The following is a 19,891-nucleotide window of genomic DNA, read 5'->3' on the forward strand; positions in this document are numbered from 1 at the left end:
TAGATTCTAATACTTCAATTTATTTTTATGACTAAGAAATGATGAAATATAACTTATACTTTAATTATAATTGAAGAAAACACAACTCAAATGATTTAAAGTCACAGATCTGAACCTTTATTGAACAAATAAAACAATTAGTGGACCAAAACAGAACTTAAAAAAAATCGTGGACCAAAATTGAGTTAGGTATAAAATAAGTTGACCAAATCTGTAATTTCCTCTTCTAATAATAATTTTAAAGATATTTATTCCAATTCGAATGTATATATCATCTAATTAGTGAAAGTATGTAGCTTTAATGATTTAAATGTATATCCCTCTTTCAAATTTGAATTCTTATTCTCTATCTCGCTTGATAAAATATAAATGAAAATAAATTTTAATTCTTAAAGAAAATTAAAAAGTGACTAATTGGCAAGGACAGCCGTTGGCTTATTGTCAAGCTTTACCATCATGGAAAGGAATCTGCAATTCATAAGGGGCAAATCCAAGCAGCTTCACTAGCATGGAAGGTTTTTAACTAATTCATTTTTTTGAAAGGAAGATTGGTATTTATCTATTAATTAATAAATTCATATTTTTTTAACAAACTTAAACCGCTTGATTGGGGTGTATATATGTCAAGGTTCCACAAGAGTCACAAGACAAGTGCCAAATTTTCTGTAATTTTAATGCTTATATAATGATTATGCATGAAATAAACAGGGGTAGAGCTATCTCTTAAGTTGATTTGAAAAGGCACAATATAATTTTAAAATACAAAGGTTGAAGTGCATTCAGCTTTTGGCAATCAAAAGCAAGGGATTTCAGTTCCATGGCCAAAAATAAAAAAGAATGAAGTAAAAAAAAAAAAGTATATATATATATATATAAAGGTCCAATTATTACTTTTTGTTAAAAAAAAGGGCCCAATTATATTTATTGTTTTTCTTATTTTTGCAGGCACAAATAGAAAAAAATCTAGAAATGCTAACAGTTACAAAAAAAAAAAAAAAAAAAAAAAAAAAATCCTTCCCTACTATTAGTGCCATCACTTACCCATTTTTATAAATATCCACTCTCCTGCCCATTGCAATTTGCAAGTCTGAAATTTCTTTCGATTAGCCAGGATTGCTGGTATGGCTTAACGCACAAGGTAAAAGCCACATTAGTAAAAGAGGTACAAAAACTCATTTTCCATGTTTTCATATGCTTTGTCATTATTTTTAATTGATTCATACACTCTGTTTTTTTTTTTCTTCTACAAGATTCATACACTGTTTTATTATTTTATTATTTATTGATGTCATGCTTGTTTTAAAATTGTTTCTCCTTATTTTTTTTTTCTCTTTTGTGTAAATTCCCCAACTAGTGGTTTTACCATGTTCAAAATACCAAAACCTCAATTACTGCCCAAACCTGCTTTTAAAAGTTATAAAAGGGCCAAGGCAATTCCAAAATAGCCTCTCTGTTTTTCTTTTTTAACAGAAATGAGTGAGAGAGAGAGAGAGAGTGTGTTTTCAAAAACATAGGCCCCATTTGGTATTCTATTCCAAAATTATTTTTAAAAATGAGAATCCAATTTGAAAATTTGAGTTTTAAAAAATAAATTTAAAATATAAAAGCATGTTTGGTATGAAATTTAAAATCAGTTTTAAAATTTAAAAAATGATAAAAACTTATTTGGTTCATTTTCTTGAAAACAATTTTAAAAGATAATAGCCATGGTTGAGTCTTGGCTGATAGAGATGTCGTTGAGCCTTGGCTGGGTTATCATCTTTCTATCTATGATATGCTCTGCCCCAAAATAAAGATCAATTGCAGCTGCAAAGAGCTTCAACAATGATGACGGTGATGCCAAGTTGTCCACATCAGAGAAAGATTCGGCTCTAGCCCGATCTTCGATTCGGCACTCATCAAAGTTCGATTTGATTGTCGCCGACGTCTGATTCAGCTTTCTTCGCCGTTCGATTCGGCTTTTTCCGCCGTCGGATTTGGCTTTCGCCGATGTACTCTTCTCTCCTTAATAACCTTCTTTATTTTCCTTAGTTCTCTCCCTTGATTTCTCATTGTGCTGCGAAAGAAAAAAGCTTGAAGAAAAACTAGAAATATGATCTTTTATCGTTTCCTAAAATCAGCCCCTTTTTGAGTTTGTTTCTGAATTCTCATTCTGAAAAAGGACTACCAAACACAAATTTCAATTTTAAAAATGATATCTTGTTTTTCAAAATGAAAAATAGTTTCTGAGAAGGATACCAAACGGGGCCTAAATATTCGGCGAAAGCAAATAGAGGCAAAACGGTTACAAGTGTGAAAGCGACGCAGAGTGAGAGAGAGAAAGGAGAAGACGATGAGTAAGAAGGAGACGACGTTTAACGCTCAGGGCAATAACGCGGACAATCTCCTTGAACTACGCCGTTTCAACCCTCATTTTGCGCTCTTCTATTTCTACGATGACTTTGAATTTCTCGTTTGCTTTCGCTGATCTCGAAAATTCCCCACTTTGCTAAATTTGTTTTGTTCTTATTTGTTGTTGATCTCAATACCAACTGCTTCACAGGCCCACAAGGTATGCATGTGATTTTTATTTTAACTTTTTTTTCTTCTTTGGTTGGTTTTTGAATTTGAATTGGATATGATATTTCTGGATGCTGAATTCTGGCTGAAATTATTGGATCATTTACTTACAGTCTTACACTAAGATCTTCCTACACGTATGAATGTATATATTTGTGTGTGTGTGTGTGTGTGTGTGTGTTTGTAATTTTTTGTGGGTCTTTCAAAAGGAAGTATTTTGGTCGCAAAATTGTAAGTTTGTTTAATTCTTTTTAATTTGTTTTTGGGTTTCAAAGGCAGAATCAAGCTTGCATGAATTGCGTTTTATCATGGTGCCTTTAATTTAGTTAATGGATTTTTTTAGTTTTACTCATTTCACTCCATCAACTTTGGTAAAACAGTGTGTTTCTTTTAGGATCAAAATGTTGTTGCTCGACTGCTAAGGTGAATTTGTACAACTGGATCTTCTTCTTTTTATTTATTTTTTTTTTTTTTTTCAATTTGCACAGCTAGTAGATAATTCAGTTTGAAATAATACCGTAATACCCATCAAGTTTTTCTCTGAATTGTGTAGGTATCTAGCTTCATTTGCAATCTAAATACTTCATTTTGTTCCATCAAAGATGCTTTTTTCATATCTCCTTGAAAATGTAGAAGCATGTAGCTGAATCTTCAAGCTTTATATATTTGTATTCTGATTGATTCAAGAATACCCCTCCATTTCATGGCCAAAAAAAAAAAAAAAAGAATACCCCTCCATTGACTTGGATTGGGAATTCATTTACAAGCATCATAACCTTTTTATTATTTTTCTCTTGTGAAATGCATGTTATCTTCTTTATTTATTTATTTTTCTTCTGAAGAGTGGAAATCAATTCAAGTCCATGTTGTTTGGTACAGGTACTCTTTTCTCTATTTTTGCAGTTCATCAGTGGATTGGAATTGATGTGCAATGCAGAGGTCACGTAGAGCTCTTCTGCATAGAAGAGCTTTGGCGAAGGCCATTAGCGGAAGGAGCCGCTTGTATACCTCTCTATCTTTAGTTTTTATTCTGTGGGGGCTTGTCTTCCTTTTCAGCTTATGGTTCAGTCGTGGTGATGGATACAGAGGTAACTTCTCTACTGAATTTTCTTTATATTCTTTTGTTGGCTCTCCCTATAAACTGTTACTGAATGTCTGAAACAATATCTGAAGCACTAAGGTTCTGCACTGAATATGACGGATCACCATGTTTTAGTTGGGTTGCAATACTGCTTCTGATGTTTTGCATACTTTAGAATCCATGGCCTCACCTTAATCGTGTTTACCTGATAAAATCAAATTGATTGCTATTTCTTCTCTTTCCTTTGTTTGGATCAGTGATTCAGCATAGTGATTTAAAAGTTTTGGTGTTATTTGCAACAGTTTTGCTTCAGTGATTCTGTTATTTAGCTGTGATCATCGGATGTGATGCATTGAGTAGGCTGAAATTTAATATATGACTGATTTTAAAATTCATGCATGTGTATAATTGTGGAGGACACAAGGATGAAATACTACATAGAAGAAATATAAAGGAATGTCATCATGGTTATGTGTACGGTGTACCTAAGAGTATATGCTCCATGACTATTCACATAATAAAAAAATTAGAAAGAAGGTTTTTTTACACTTTACCCACCTAAACTTTGAGTTTGATCTCATTTCAACACCTAAAAAAAATTGTGTCAATTTACTATACCACTTTGGGCTCATTCCATCTTTTGTTGAAAATATGAGTGTTTTGGTCTTTTCAAGTCAGTTTTCTATTGTGTCAAAGCCGATAAAGTGTAAAAAAGTCATTTTAAACTAAGAATAGGAACTTGAAAAAGATCAAAACACCCTTATTTTTAACAAAAGTTTAGATAAAATGAGCCAGATGTGGTACATTGCAACAATTTTTTTAATTCAGGTGGTAAATTGGCACAATTTTTTTTTGGGTGGTGAAGTAAGATCGAGCACAAAGTTCAGTTGAATAAAATGTAAAAAAGCCTAAAAAGAATAGTGCAGACCATAAGATTCATAACCGAAATACAAGTTAGAAATATCAAGGATCCAAAAACACGAAAATGTCGACAAAACAATATTGGTAAAATTTTAAGAAAACTGACAGGAATAATGAGAACATACATGAAAATTTGAATGAAACATTTGGAAATGTTTATTTAGTCGACTATTTACTATTTTGACTGAAAGAGTTTGGTAAATTGTAGGTGCATAATAGGTTTATATGTTAGGGTAAATATAGGGTGCACTGACAGACATTGAAACTCAAAAAAACTGTATAGTAGTCATGGAAATCTGACTGAATATAGCTCAAATTTTCATTTAAAATGATTTACATTTTATACTTTACATGGTGAGTTACTCGAGCAAATTTGTACCACATAGAGGTCCTAGGGGCTCAAAATTTTCATTATTTTCATCATCTCTATTTGTAGAGGAGGTATCTTACAGACTTTGAAGTTTTTTATTTTTCTAATGTTCTAATTTTTTGAATTAAAGTTTTAAAAATATCAGACTTTTTAAATAATTTTTTATCAACTTTTTTACCACGTGGCATCATACATAAGCAAAAAAAATAGGCCTTTCGGTGCCACATTGATATGAAGTAGATAAAATTGATGACTACATTGATGGAGCCGATGGAATTGAGAAAAGTGAGGCCAGGGATAATTTTCAGGTGGTTAAGTGTGACAAATAAAGTCTCAGGGGGTATAGTGAGATTCGGGAATAAGCTTGGGGTCAAAGTAGTAATTAAGCCTTCTAGTTATTATTTGATAGGTAAAAGGTATGCAAGAACCTGCTTTTGATGTTGTCCAATTGGAACAGTTTTGACTTTTTTTATGTGTGCTTTCCAAGATGCTATGCATTGATCTTATTTTCTTCCCCCTCTTTTTTTTTTCACTTTTGATGTGATTCTTATGGTTTACTTTGTTCATGGTTTACTTTTTTCGGGTGTAGATGGATCCACAGTATCTCCAGTTGGTCTATCTACTTGGGACGAAGCTAAGCTGGATGATGATGAACACTCTGGTTGTGTCGATACACAAAAAGAAACTGATTTGGTCTACTCTTCTGGAGGTGTGTGCTCAAATGGTGTTGAAACCGGTAGTTTAAACGGTGAACCACTTGCTAGTGAAGAAAGTAGAAATCATGCCTCAGCTGAAGGAAGTACAATTTATGACTCTGCTGTTGGTGAGCAACCTGAGGTGGAGAACTCTAGTTCAGCAGATGTGAAACTTGAAAATGATGGTCCAAAGAATGGCCGCCTGCCTCGTTCTGTGCCACTTGGTCTTGATGAATTTAAGAACAAAACATTTAGTTCCAAAGGTAAATCTGGAATTGGTCAGGCTGGCGGCATAAAACATAGAGTGGAGCCTGGTGGTGCAGAGCACAATTATGCTTCAGCTGCAAAGGGAGCCAAGGTCTTGGCTTTTAACAAGGAAGCTAAGGGTGCCTCTAATATCTTAGGCAGAGATAAGGACAAGTACCTCCGCAATCCATGTTCTGCAGAAGGAAAATTTGTCGATATAGAGCTTTCAGAAGAAACCTTGGTGGATACAATTGAAATAGCTAATCTTGAACACTATTCGTCTAATTTAAAGGATTTTGAGCTGCTTGGCAGTTTGGTTTATCCAACAGATGAATGGGTGAAGCTTGGAAATTTTACTGCTGCTAATAATAAGCTTGCACAAAGGTTTGTTCTTCAGGAACCCAAGTGGGTGAGATATATAAAGTTGAATCTTTTAAGCCATTATGGTTCAGAGTTCTATTGCACACTCAGCTATATTCAACTTTATGGAGTGGATGCTGTTGAGCGAATGCTTGAGGATTTGATTTCTGCCGAAAGCAGTTCGTTTGCTCCTGAGGGAGCAACTGTTGACCAGAAACCTGTGTCCTCCCACCCGGATTCCCATGACGGCGATGAATTTTTTAAAAATATTGTTGAAGAAATGGAACCTCAAGCTGCAGTTGGAGACTCTAATGTGAATAGTGAAATAGTCAAAAGTGGTGTGCCTGATCCTGTCAAAGAAGCTCGCCATCAACAAGTTAACAGGATGCCCGGGGATACCGTTCTTAAAATACTAATGCAAAAAGTTCGTTCATTTGATTTCAGTTTATCAGTTCTGGAGCGATACCTGGAGGAATCAAATTCCAGATATGGCAGTATTTTCAAAGAATTCGACAAAGATATGGAAGAGAAAGATATAGATTTACAGAAGATCAGAGAAGACATTAGGAGTCTCTTTGAAAGCCAGGAAGTCATTGTATGTAGAACTCTTACCTCAGAGAATTTTGGCTGTTATCAACTTTTTTATTATTGTAAATATTGGTATTACATTTTCGTTATTAACAGTATTTGCATTATTACTTCTGTAATGGTTTCATTGTCCTTGCAGGCTAAAGATGTCCGCAATCTTATGTCTTGGCAGTCCCTTGTCTCCGTGCAATTGGATAATTTAGTCAGAGACAATGCTATCCTCAGGTAAGAATTTTGATCTTTTGTAATTAACTTCTCCAGTTATTGTTTATTGAATTTTTCTTTTCTCAATCCATGCAGTGTTAAGTTGCCAGAGTAACATTTTTTTTTTATGGAAGTATCTATTAGTTTACACAATCTTTTTAGCCCCCCTCTTTAAACTCCTTTATTGTTTTAACTTATTGGATAATTTAAAGTTACAGCAAGAAAGGAAAAAAGAGGATGATTTGAAAAAATAATAAAAAAGAACACTCTACCTAGCAATGTACTAAAAGTTGTTTTAAAACTCCATATTTTCTTTAACTTGGAATACAAATATGTTTGAAATTATGCCAATATTCAATATGTATTAGTAAAGGGTTATCTAGAATATACAGGGATTATCTTGTGGAGTAGGCAACCTTGTGCTTGTTTTCCAATTTTGCCTTTCACTAACGATATTGCATGCCTAGGTCCACATGTCTCTCTGACTTGTGAATATAATTGGTATTTATACTGCAGCCAAGCCTACCTTAAGAATGCTATGGTTTCATCTACTTGTTTCTGCTAGTGGACAATTTAAATGGGTGTTATTATATCATTTGGTGCTAATAAATTGTTCTTGATTTCCAGATCTGAGGTTGAAAAGGTCAGGGAGAAGCAGCTATCTGTAGATAATAAGGGTATCGTAATATTTATTATATGTTTAATTTTTTCATTGTTGGCCCTCGTGAGGATTTTTATAGATGTGGCGGTTAGTGTTTATATGGAATTGAGTGTTGAGAGAACAGACAAGTCCAGGAAATTTTGGTTGATGAGTTCTTCCTGGCTTTGCTTACTAGTGAGTTGTATCCTTGTCCTTTTTATATTATCATTATAATCATGGCAACTTCTTTTATTTGTTCTTTTTCTAACAACTAAATGGTCAAATATCTCAGAGCTATTTGGCTTTCTTGTGGTTAATGCTTTTACTTATTTATTACTGCATCTAACATTCCATTTGGATCCAAGACTGGTTTGAGGGAGCATCTCACCTAATCTACTTAACCAGGTAGCTCGTTATGTAATACGGAAGGACGAACAATAATTTGTTGCTAATTGTTGTCAATTTCAAGGAAATCATTTTTTTTTTTTTGAGGTATGGACTGCCCAATATTTAATTTGAGCAATTTTGAACCATCTTAATTTGATGCAGCGATCTCATTTGAAACATCAATTATCAATTAGATGTTTTCAAAATTCACGCTGCACAGGGGGAATTCAATCTCGCGTTTCCTAAATTTTGTTTTTGAAAATAGACAACTGAATGCTTATTCCATTGTTTTAGTTTCGAAAAATGAAAAGACGCATCTCGGGCCCTCAGAATCTTATCTAATAAGTGGAAGAGCTAAGGAAGTTAAACCGTATGGATCTGCATCCTCTCAAAAGCACTCTCTCATTAGTTTCCACTGATTAGAATATGGAGGTGTGAATGTTAGTTTCCACCGATTAAGAGAGTGCTTACGTGAGGATCCAAACTCAAACCGTATGATCCAAAATCAATTGCTAATTGGTGGAAAAGTTAAAAATAATTAAGTTGACATCCTCCCTTACATGCAATTAGGCTATCCACAGTAAGGTCTTGATTTTGATTTTGATTCCAATTTATTGGACTCAAAAATAGAATCACAACTCACACTAGTCGGAAAGAGTGATTTTTATTTGGATTGAGCCCAATTAGTGATGTCCATCTATGGACATTACTGAGTTTCATTCATATGTGAGGTGGGCCCGGCTCACGTGCAAAGACAGAAGCCAAACAAAGTGGCTGACACACTTTCTGACGCGGGACCCCATGATGTCGCGCCTCCAAAACAGCCGCACTCAACTGCTTGTGAGACATGCACGGCGTAGACGATTTTACTGTTGAAATCCAATGACTGCGATTCACATGATTTCAAAAAAAGCACTGCTGACCGTTGCAAATCAACGGCTATACTGACTTGTCCGTTCGAGATTAATGGACAAGATTAAATGCTACTTAATTTTAATTGAATAATTAATATAAAAAATGAGAAAAATTACTAAACAAATACCGAAAAGTTTTAAAAAAACATTCTGAAAATTATGTGATAAAATCCAACGGCTATTTTCATATTTTTGCTATAAATACCTCTCTCACTTCATCCATTTCACACATTTATCAATCTTTTTTCTCTTCAAAAATCTTACATAAATTTTGCAAAGTATCAAAAGGTATACAAGAAGGATGTTGAAAGGGCATTTGACATTTTGAAAGCGAAATGAAAAATTATAAAACGTCTCACCAAAGGATGGAATGCCAATGATCTTGAGTACATCATGAAGACGTGCATCATTCCGTTATGTGTAATGTTTTTATCAAATTTCTTGTGGATTTGATCAAGATAAAAAAAGAAATTCTCGTGCCTTCAAATAATTAATATGTAAATATAAGTAATATTTGACCTTTTTTTTTTATAGATTTTATTAAAATAATGACATTGGTATAATTTTCATAAATAATTACATTATATTTTAAAAATTAATGAATATTTAATAAAAATTTAGCCTAATTTAATTTAGTACAACATATTACTCTCAAATATCACTCTCATCACCACTACGGAACATCAAATATAAGAATTACTCTCAGTACTATCCATATAGGAATAAGGTCATTTAAGCATCAAAATCAAGTCATCACTGTGGAAAGCCTATACATCCTATTTGTAGAGGGACAAACAAATGGGAATAAGTTGAGAGTTGGAGGTTTGAACCCAAAACTATTGGGTTTTGCGATGCAAAAATATGAAAAAGAGCAAGATTTAAGAGTTTTTATATTTGGAATTGATCCCACATAGAGGCAGCAAGTTCTATGGGATCTATCCCACATGTTGATCGCAACCCCTGTTTTCCTTATGCATTTTTTTTGGGTATTTTTCCACACATTTTGAAAGTTTCTTGCTCCCTACTTCACCCACCTTGTACCCCAAGTCTTTATACATTATAAATTATGACTTTTAGAGTCCTAAATATATGTGAGAAGCAAGTAAACCCTGTTAGAGAGATTGTTCTTCTTTGTGAGAGATTAAAAGAGAATTCTAGGGTTCTAAGTGAGATTTGTAAATAAGTGAGGATTTGGTGTATTGGGATTCTCTATTGAGAATTGGGTTGAGTGAAGAGAGAATACTTAGAGTGTGGAAGAGGTTATTTCTGCTTCGTTTGTATCTTCTTCATCTTAGTGGATTCATCGCCTACGCCCATGGACATAGCCTAATCACATTGGGTGAACCACATTATATCGTGTTCTTGTTTACTTGTTGGATGCTACTCATTTAAGTTAATTAATTTTTCATTCTTTTCATATTATTGTGAACTTGGGCTAGGGATTTACTCATTAAATTCTTAACAACTGTATCCAAGCCTTGGTTCAACAAGTTTCAAGATTCAGAGTTAGAGGCCAGTTTCCAGTTGCCTTGGATCTTTCATGATGTCAAGATCTAGTAGAGGTTTAGAAATTATTGAATCTTTTGTGTTTATTAAAAAAAAAGTAATTCAGTTTGTTTAATTTAAACAATGTTTGACTTGGTTAGTGGGAGACCTAGTCTTTCTCAACAACTTAGAACTATCTCCTTGTTTTTAGACCTCAACGTTACTTAGTCACAACATCTTTTATGTTTTGAGGAAAATATATAGAAGCAGCAGTGGCTTGACCAAATATAGAAAAAATACAGTCTTCTTTTGCTCTCTTAATTTCAATCCCTCTCAAATAGTTTATGAAAAAGTCAAGTATTTCAAGCAACAATCTAAGAAGGGTGTTTGTGTTCGGGCTTTCCTCCATGCAAGGAAGAACCTAGACATAGGAGATTATGGGTTGTTTTATCCTAGGGGCGTCATGGCCTTTATCGAATTGCTTGCACACCTTGGGCAGAGCCGCGAAACGTCTTAAAGAGAACGGCTTTGTACGCGAATCATCCCACGAATCATCTACATCTATTGATTTTTTCGGATAACATTGTTCTTTCATTTTTTTGCTGCAACAATTTTAAGACGTTTGTTCTGACCTTAACAAAGCTTCCAAATTTGAGGGTCTTCACTTTAAACAGTGGAGAGAGAAGATGTTGTTTTTTCTCACCACGAAAAAATTAGCATTTATTTGCACTTCAGATAAACCTGTTGTCCCTGGTTAACCTACTGATGAAGAAATCAAGACCTTAGAGACTTGAACTAAAAATGGTTTTCTTTGCAAGAATTATAATCTGAATGACATGTGTGATGATCTCTATGACTATTATTCTTCTTTTGACACTGCTAAAGAAATATGGGATGCACTACAGAAAAAATATGGGATGATCTCTTTTCTTATCTGTTAATTTTTGGCCCCACAATGCCCCCATTTCCTTTTCTACTTCCAAGTGTCAAATGCTGGTTAGTTAGGAAGGAAATTGCGGCTTTGAATGTCCTACTAGCGCCTCTTGAGTTCCCAAGACATCCTTTAAACCATAACCTCCAATTGTGACATGAATTCACTTTATTATTTTTCCCTTCAGTTTAATCAAAAACTTTTCGGCTCTTCTTCGTTCTTGTGCGTTTTATAGTTTCAGATTTCTTCTCGGTTCTCCACCATTTTCGTTGTTTGCATAGGCTTCTTCCAACTGCAATTCCTCTCCGAACTGAGCCTTGCGTAAGTTCTCTTTCCTTTTGGGAATTTATTTTCTTCGTCTTATCAATGGGTAAAAAGGGAAAAGCCTGTAAGGTGATTTACGATTTCTGGGTCCCTTCCAAGAAACAACTGAAGGATTTATCCCGTGACTATTCTATTCCTAACGAGGTTCAGTTCCTCCCCTTTCCATCTGAAGCTAACATCATCACTGGGGAAGGAGTTCCAGAAAGAGCCATGGTGATTTTGGCCTTCTCTCTTCCTTATATTCGGTTTCCACTTCACTCCCTTTTTCATATCGTGCTCACCTTTATGGGTGTTCATCTCTTCCAACTGAACCCGAGTTGTTACCAGCTCATTTCCTCTTTGCTAGGTTTTGGCCTCACCCAAGGTGCATCTTTAGGTTTTGTCGATCTCTTTTACTTCTATCAGTGGAATGAGCGTCAGGATGAGGAAGAGACAACCACTTATTACTTCACGATTAGCTACTTATCCGACTAGCTTAGCGTTTCAGGAGGATTTTCATCAGTTACGTTGGTGATAGTCATAATTATGTCCAACTCTTTTGTTCACGATATTTCCTATAGACGGCGCCAATTGTTGGAGCAAAATTTCTCAGACAGAAATTTACGTACCAATCAATATGTGGATGAGATAATTTGAATTATGACGAACAAATAGACTTAATGTAATCCTCCTCGAAGAACTTGATTGAGAGAGTGCCACCTGCCAAAGACACTTCGACGCCCAAATTAGTCTTATGAATTACTGTAAGAGGTTCTTGAAAAGAAATTTTATACCTCCCCTGACCGTTCTTACTTGTTTTTATAGGTCATGTGTATAACGTTTCCTCCTTTATGCCGAGTATATGTAATTGATTTCCTTTTGAATGCTCTTCAATGGCCATGTTATGGTAATCTTGTATTTAAATAAATAGAACGTTGCCAACGTTCTTTTTAATTTAATGGCATAAGTCCAGGCCAAATTCTTGATCTTGGGCCTTTGGGTTATTTTGGCCTTCCTCATGTTTTTAAACTATGACCCATTTGTCATTTTCTCCGTGCCTAACCCAAGATCCGGCCTCTTTTCTTACCTGTTAATTTTTGGCCCCACACACATGAAATTATTTTTGAAGGCATGAATTTAAATGATCGAATAATTTCAAGTTGTTGTTAACAGTGACAAGTTTCCCCAAGCTAGAAAGATTTCAAGAATGTTCTGCGAAACAAGACTAATTAAGGAATTCTCCTTGGAAAGTCTGATCACTCGTCTTCATATTGAGGGGAAGCCAGGAAACAAGATATGAAGGATGAGGTTCTAGTTGTGTCTAACAACAAGAACACTCATAATTTCAACAAGAACCAGACTCCTGTTGTTCTGAAACCAAATGGAAATAATATGAAGAATCAGAACAAGAATCGCAACAACAACAAAAATCAAAATCAAAATCGAAATCGAAATCTTGAACAGAATCAGAATATGCATCAACCCTCCTCATGTGATGATGATTCGAGACAGTTTATATGTGTTTACACCCCTATTTAGTTTTGGGCCGAGTTCATATTGGCTTATATCTATAGTCGGATATAAGCCCACATTTATGTTTTATTTGAAGCCCGACAGCTACAAGACCGGATCCATGAAGTTGCGAGATTCTAGAAGTTTCTTGTTTGGTTTCACCAAGTTCTCCTTGGTGGACTAGGAAACCAAATTACGCAAGTAGAGGAGAAGGCTTGGACGTGAAGGAAAAGTAGGCTAGAAGTTCGAGTTCAAGAAGGAAAAAGTTTTCCTAGAAGATATGGAGGTGATCACTATATAAAGAGGCACCAAGCATGAAGAAATCTCTCTCTCAACACAATCAACACACAAATTTTAGTGCAACCTACAATTTCAGAATTCTCAGGATCTCAAGCATTTAGATTTCTCAAGCTTTCAAGTTATGTTCTTTGTTTTTAGCTCTTCTAGGGTTTGGTTTTCCTAAGTATCGATTTTGTTTGAGATTTTTAGTCATTGATTTCATGTTTGCTTATCATGAGATTCATTGTTAGAACTACAATTGTTATTCGTTTTCGTGATAATTAAGTTATTCATACATTTTTCATTAAAGTCCATAATTTTTCTATTAATCCAATTACTTAAAACACATTTGTTCGCACTTACGAATTTGAGAACACAGTCACTAAAACCTACGATTAAAGTCCTTGAGGATCAAGGCAAAGAAGAACCTTAGATGAGTTTCATGTTCCTTACTTACAGTGCAATCACTAGACATGAAGTTAGATATCCGTAGCAAAACATGCATCAAACACATACTATTCTACAAACGGCTCTCAGCTGAAAGCAGTGGCACACCCACAAACATATTTAAAGGACTACAATGTTCTTGCTAGGATTCTCGACAATCTCTATTATGAACTTTAATTTAGGGGTAACAATATGTTATAACGGTCACAAGCTGGGACACCTTGCTCTGAATTGTCGGAATAAGTGTTGTTTTGCTCCTCAAGCGAACCTTACTGAAGAGCAACTAATTGCTATAATTACAGAAATCAACATAGTTGGTGGAACTGAGGGGTGGTGTGTAGACACTGGCGCCTCTCGCCATGTTTGCTATGATCGTGTTGTTTTCAAGACCGTACCTATTATGCGACTGAGGACAAGAAAGTGTTGTTGGGTGATTCTCATTCAACCAATGTTGTTGGTACTGGAGAAGTGGAATTGAAATTTACCTTGGGAAAGACTGTCATCCTTAAGGATGTCCTGCATCCTCCAGAAATAAGGAAGAATCTAATTTTTGGCCACCTTCTTAACAAGGCTGGATTCACTCATCAAATTATTGGAGCATATATGTATACGTACTCTTACTAAAAATGGTGTCTTTGTAAGTAAGGGTTATGCTATTAATGAATATTAAAATTGAATGTTGATACTAATAAAATATCTCCTTCTTATATGCTATGTTCTTTTAATACTTGGCATGCTAGACTTTGTCATGTTAAAAATATGAGTAGCTTAGGATTTATTCCTGATTTTTCTTTGAATGATTTTGAGAAGTGTGAATTTTGTAGTCAAGCTAAAATCACCAAAACTCCACATAAATATGTTATTAGGGTATCTGAACCACTTGATCTTATTCATTTTGATATTTGCGAATTTGATGGAGTAGCAACTAGAAATGGTAAACGGTACTTTATCACTTATTGATGACTGTTCGAATTATTCTTTTGTCTATCTTATGAGAAATAAAAGTGCAGCTATTGATATGTTCAAATTATTCATGAATGAAATTGAGAATCAATTTAATCGGAAAATTAAGAGATTTCATAGTAACAGAGGTCAAGAATATCAATCTAGTGATTTTATTGACTTATATAATTATCTTGTAAATTATTCATGAGACAACAACCCCGTATTCTTTTAAAATGAATGGTAAAGCTGAAAGAAAAAATAGAACCTTGTCTGAATTAACTGTTGCTATTTTACTTAGTTCAGGAGCTACTTCTTATTGGTGGGGGGAAATTTTATTGATTGTATAAGCTAAATAGAATTCCCAACTCTAAACCAAAAATTTACCCTTATGAAATATGGAAAAATAAGAAATCCAATATTTTGTATTTTAGAACCTATGGGTTCTCGGCTTATGAACATATTCCTGACCCAAAAAGATCAAAACTGGGTAGTAGTACTTATGAATGTGTTTTTATTGGTTATGCTTCTAATAGTAAGGCATATAGATTTTATGATTTAAAGAACCCTGTTGTGATTGAATCTATTGATGCCAATTTTTATGAAAATGAATTTCCTTTTAAATTGAGAAATAGTGGGGGCTCAACTTCTTGTAGTATGCCTTCAACTAGAATTGATGAATCTGGTTTAAAACTAAGAAAGAGTAACAGAGCTCATGTTGCTAAAGTTCTTGGACTTGATTTTCATGTTTACAACTTAATTAGAAGAGGATCCTACCACACAAAAAGAAGCTTCGTCTTCTTTAGATGCTAATTTATGGCATGAAGCTATAAATGATGAGATGGCCGGACTCCTTAAAGTCTAATAGAACTTGGCACTTGGTAGGCCTTCCACCTGGTTGTAAATGGATTCTCAAAAGGAAATTAAAACTTGATGGTTCAGTTGATAAAGGCACGACTTGTGGCCTGGGGCTATAAGCAAAGAGAAAATGTGGATTTCTAGCTTTGACACTTATTCACCTATCTCTAGAATAACTTCTATTTGTATTTTGTTTGCTTTAGCTGCTATTCATGATCTTGTTGTGCACCAAATGGATGTTAAAACAACTTTTTTAAATGGTGAGTTGGAAGAAGAAATTTATATATGGACCAACCTGAGAGATTTATAATTCCTGAACAAGAAAATAAAGTATGTAAATTAGATAAATCTCTTTATGGGTTGAAACAAGCACCCAAACAATGACATGAAAGATTTGATTGTTTAGTTATTTCAAATGGGTTTAAGATCAATGAAATGACAAATGTATTTACTTTAAGTATGAGAATAACATTTGCACTGTTATAGGTCTTTATATGGATGACACGCTTATTTTTTGCTATAATATTTATGCTGTGAATAATGTCAAATCTTTATTATGTGTCAATTTTGAAATAAAAAATTTGAGTGCAGCTAGTGTAATTCTTAGAATTAAAATTACTAGGTCAGAAAATGGATTTTCTTTAGATCAATCTCATTATATTGAGAAAATTTTAAACAAATATAATTATTTTGACTATAAACCAGCATGTACTCCTTATGATTCTAGTTTAAATTGTTCAAGAACACCGACAACGGTGTTAGTCAAACTGAGTGTGCGAGCATCATTGGTAGCCTTCGTTATGCTACTGATTGCACTAGGCCTGACATAGCTTATGTTGTGGAGTACTTTGCAGATTTACTAGTAGACCTAGTAAAGAGCATTGGAATGCTATTGAGAGAGTCATGCGTTAACTTAAAAAGACGATGAACCTTGGATTACACTATCAGAAGTTTCCCGCTGTACAAGAAGGATATAGTGATGTTGATTGGAATAATCTATCATATGATTCCAAGGCCACAAGTGGATATTTATTTAATATTGCAGGTGGTACAGTTTCATGGAAGTCTAAGAAACAAACTATATTGGCTCAATCCACATGGAGTCAGAGATGATAGAACTAGCTATGGCTAGTGAGGAAGCGGAATGGTTGAGGAACCTGCTATCAGATACCCCTTTATGGGAGAAACCAATACTGGCTGTTCTTATCCATTGTGATAGTACCTCGGCTATTACAAAGGTTCAAAACTATTATTATAACTGTTAGAAGCGACAAATACGTCGTAAACATAGCACCATTAGAGCGTTTCTTGATGCTGGGGCTATATGAATGGATCATGTACGTTCTGATGAGAATTTGGCTGATCCTTTGACGAAAGGATTATCACGAGAAATGGTTTGGAAAACCTCAAAAGGGATGAGACTAAAGCCCTTAGATAGTTTAGTCACTTGTGATGGTAACCCGACCTATAAACTAGAGATCCCAAGAAATAGGTTCAATGGATAATAACAAGTAACAAAATGATACGAGTAAAGTCATGCTATAGTATTGTCATATAGGGTTAATACTCCATGTCAATCCCTTAGAAGCGTGACATCTTGAAGCAAAATAATTAAGGTTGAATTATAATTCTTAATGAAGTCTATACTCTATGTTGAGTGGGATATCTAGCTGCAGGAGTATCCTTGATAGACTCACCTATGTGAATGTGGAAGTGAGGCACTTCATGTGAAATTGTGGGCAAACTTCTAGAGCGTTCACTACACCGGGATTTAAGCACAAGGCCGTAATGTGTTTGCTTTTTGAACTTCACCCTAGTAAGGTTGTGTGTGAGGTGCTGTCAGAGGTAGAGTTCAAAACTACGTGTTACTCTTGTTTGTTTTGGAGCATCTTCACTATGTAAAGGTTTAAGTTGAATAACACTTTTAATTATGCATAGCTTTATGGTATGTTGCTTGATGAATTTATTTTTTAATAACAAGTGGAGGAGTATTGAATTTTTTGTGTTTATTAAAAACAAAAAAACTAATTCAGTTTGTTTTAAACGTTATTTGACTTGCTTAGTAGGAGACCTAGTATTTCTCAACAACTTGGAATTATCTCCATGTTTTAGACTTCAACGTTACTATTTGCTAGTCACAACGTCTTTTTCTGTTTTGAGGAAAATATATAGAAGTAGCAGTAGCTTGACCAAATATAGAAAAAATACAGTCTTCTTTTACTCTCTTTCAATCCCTCTCAAATAGTTTCTGAAAAAATCAAGTATTCCAACCAATAATCTAAGAAAGGTGTTTATGTTCAGGCCTTCCTCTGTGCAAGGAAGAACCTAGACAGAGGAGATTCTGGGGTGTCGTGGCCTTTATCAAATTGCTTGCACACCTTGGGCAGAGCCGCGAAACGTCTTAAAAAGAATGACTTTGTACGCAACTCATCCCAAGAATCATCTACATCTACTGAGTTTTTCGGGTAACATTGTTCTTTCATTCTTTTGCTGCAACAATATAAAGTTAGATGGGAATTGAAGACCGATTTTGAGAGTTGGAAAATTAAGGCCCGTGATCTTTTAGTGGGAGACTGTTGGAATATGCACTTATAAAAATCGTTTTAATAAACGTATTGTGTATATTTCTAATATCAATGGGCAAACTTGTCTTTTATGTTCTATCTTTCATATACATACTATATCTTTATATATGTGAAAATGCATAAAAAAGGTCTATGATTTCATGTTAAGGGAATAATGTCCTAAAGAAGTTAGGACATTGAGACTTATATCCCTTAGTACTTGAAGTCTAAATAGTTCATGGTTATATGATTGATAACCGGACAATATATATTCGGTAAGACCAAAATGATCTATCTATATTTAACGTCTAGGATAATCGGTCTCAGATTATCTGTGTAGAGACACTAGGAGAAGATCATGGGTGCAAGTATATGGTTCATTGAACGTGACTGACATAACGAATACCTATTATGAAGTATTACACACACGTCAACATGAATTCGTTAAGTCTTAAGAATACAAATAGTATCTAGACTTGAGATGCCACAGTTATCATGTGCACTCGATTCACTACAAGAAAAATGTCGATAGATATCAGTCGTGGACTGATATCTATTTGGGTAGCCGTCTGATATAGCGCGTCGTGATATCTAATGTATGGTATTTTAGATATCAGTTTTAAACTGATATGTAAACATTGTTTATTATATCATTTTTCTTTTTCAACCTGATATCCTAAATACAAAATGGATATCCAATTTGATATTATTTCTGATTTCTATAAAATCCAAGTACCAACAGGATTGGTCAATAGATATCGTATTGGATACTAATATTGACATATAACCCGATATCAATATCAGGTTTGAGGTAGAATACGATATAAAACTATGGTATCAATATCAGGTCTATGGTAGAATCTGATATATATACTTGATATCAATATCAGGTATGAAACATACCCTGATATCTAAACATTGTTTATATATCAAGTCAGAGAAAGAATCTAATATCAAAACGTTATAAAATATAAATTTTTAGTCCAAAACTGATATTGTTTAGTATGTCGGTTTCACAAAAGATAATTGGAATACAGCTTGCTATAAAATTTGGCCAGAAATTTGTGCAGCCATAAAATCTTTCATTCTCATTCCATATATTTCAATAATCACCAATAACAATATTCAAAGTTGCCTACAAGTATATACCAAGATAACCATATATTTTTTGTTTTGTAGAGGTCTAAACATACCACCAGCCTAATAACTAAGGCAATATTGCCTAAACCTGCTTGTTAAGACCTTTACAAAACCAAAACAAGTTGTAATTAATGTATCAAACGCTGCCTACATGTACAAAATAGCATGGCAGCACCTAGCCTAATTAATCTGTAAATCAGCACTATATCTAGCTAGCTAGTTCTAACTTCAATTCTTCCATCCTTTACAAAATATTCATGGCAGCATGTATGATCTAATTAAAAGCACCAAATCTTCAATCTTCTTCCATGCTTTGAAAAAAATGAGCATGCACGACAATTTTCTTCTATCCACAAAAAAGGCAAAACGTACGCCACCTACCAATTAACTCGTCGGTCTAAAGATAATTGTTCAGAAAATCTCCTCATTCCACCACACCTCATCTATTTGATCTTGTGCATATCT

The 19,891-nt window shown here is 34.3% G+C and overlaps 1 protein-coding gene across 2 annotated transcripts; it reads left to right on the top strand.

The window, feature by feature from the left end:
- Positions 1–1,636: 1,636 nt before the first annotated feature.
- Positions 1,637–7,981, top strand: LOC147280495 (Galactose-binding protein). 2 transcript variants are annotated; one of them, XM_086252396.1, is made up of 5 exons: positions 1,637–2,551; positions 3,439–3,647; positions 5,521–6,827; positions 6,960–7,045; positions 7,652–7,981. In XM_086252396.1, exons 2-5 carry the CDS (start codon positions 3,491–3,493, stop codon positions 7,896–7,898), a joined length of 1,797 nt encoding a protein of 598 aa, XP_086108522.1. In that variant the 5' UTR covers positions 1,637–2,551; positions 3,439–3,490; the 3' UTR covers positions 7,899–7,981. The 2 variants fall into 2 exon arrangements, with proteins under 2 accessions (XP_086108522.1, XP_086108523.1); XM_086252397.1 differs by having other exon boundaries at positions 1,638–1,991.
- The last annotated feature ends 11,910 nt before the right edge of the window (positions 7,982–19,891 follow it).

This window comes from Dryas octopetala, chromosome 7 (genome assembly GCF_963921425.1).
Source record: "Dryas octopetala chromosome 7, drDryOcto1.1, whole genome shotgun sequence".
NCBI classification, from domain to species: Eukaryota; Viridiplantae; Streptophyta; class Magnoliopsida; order Rosales; family Rosaceae; genus Dryas; species Dryas octopetala.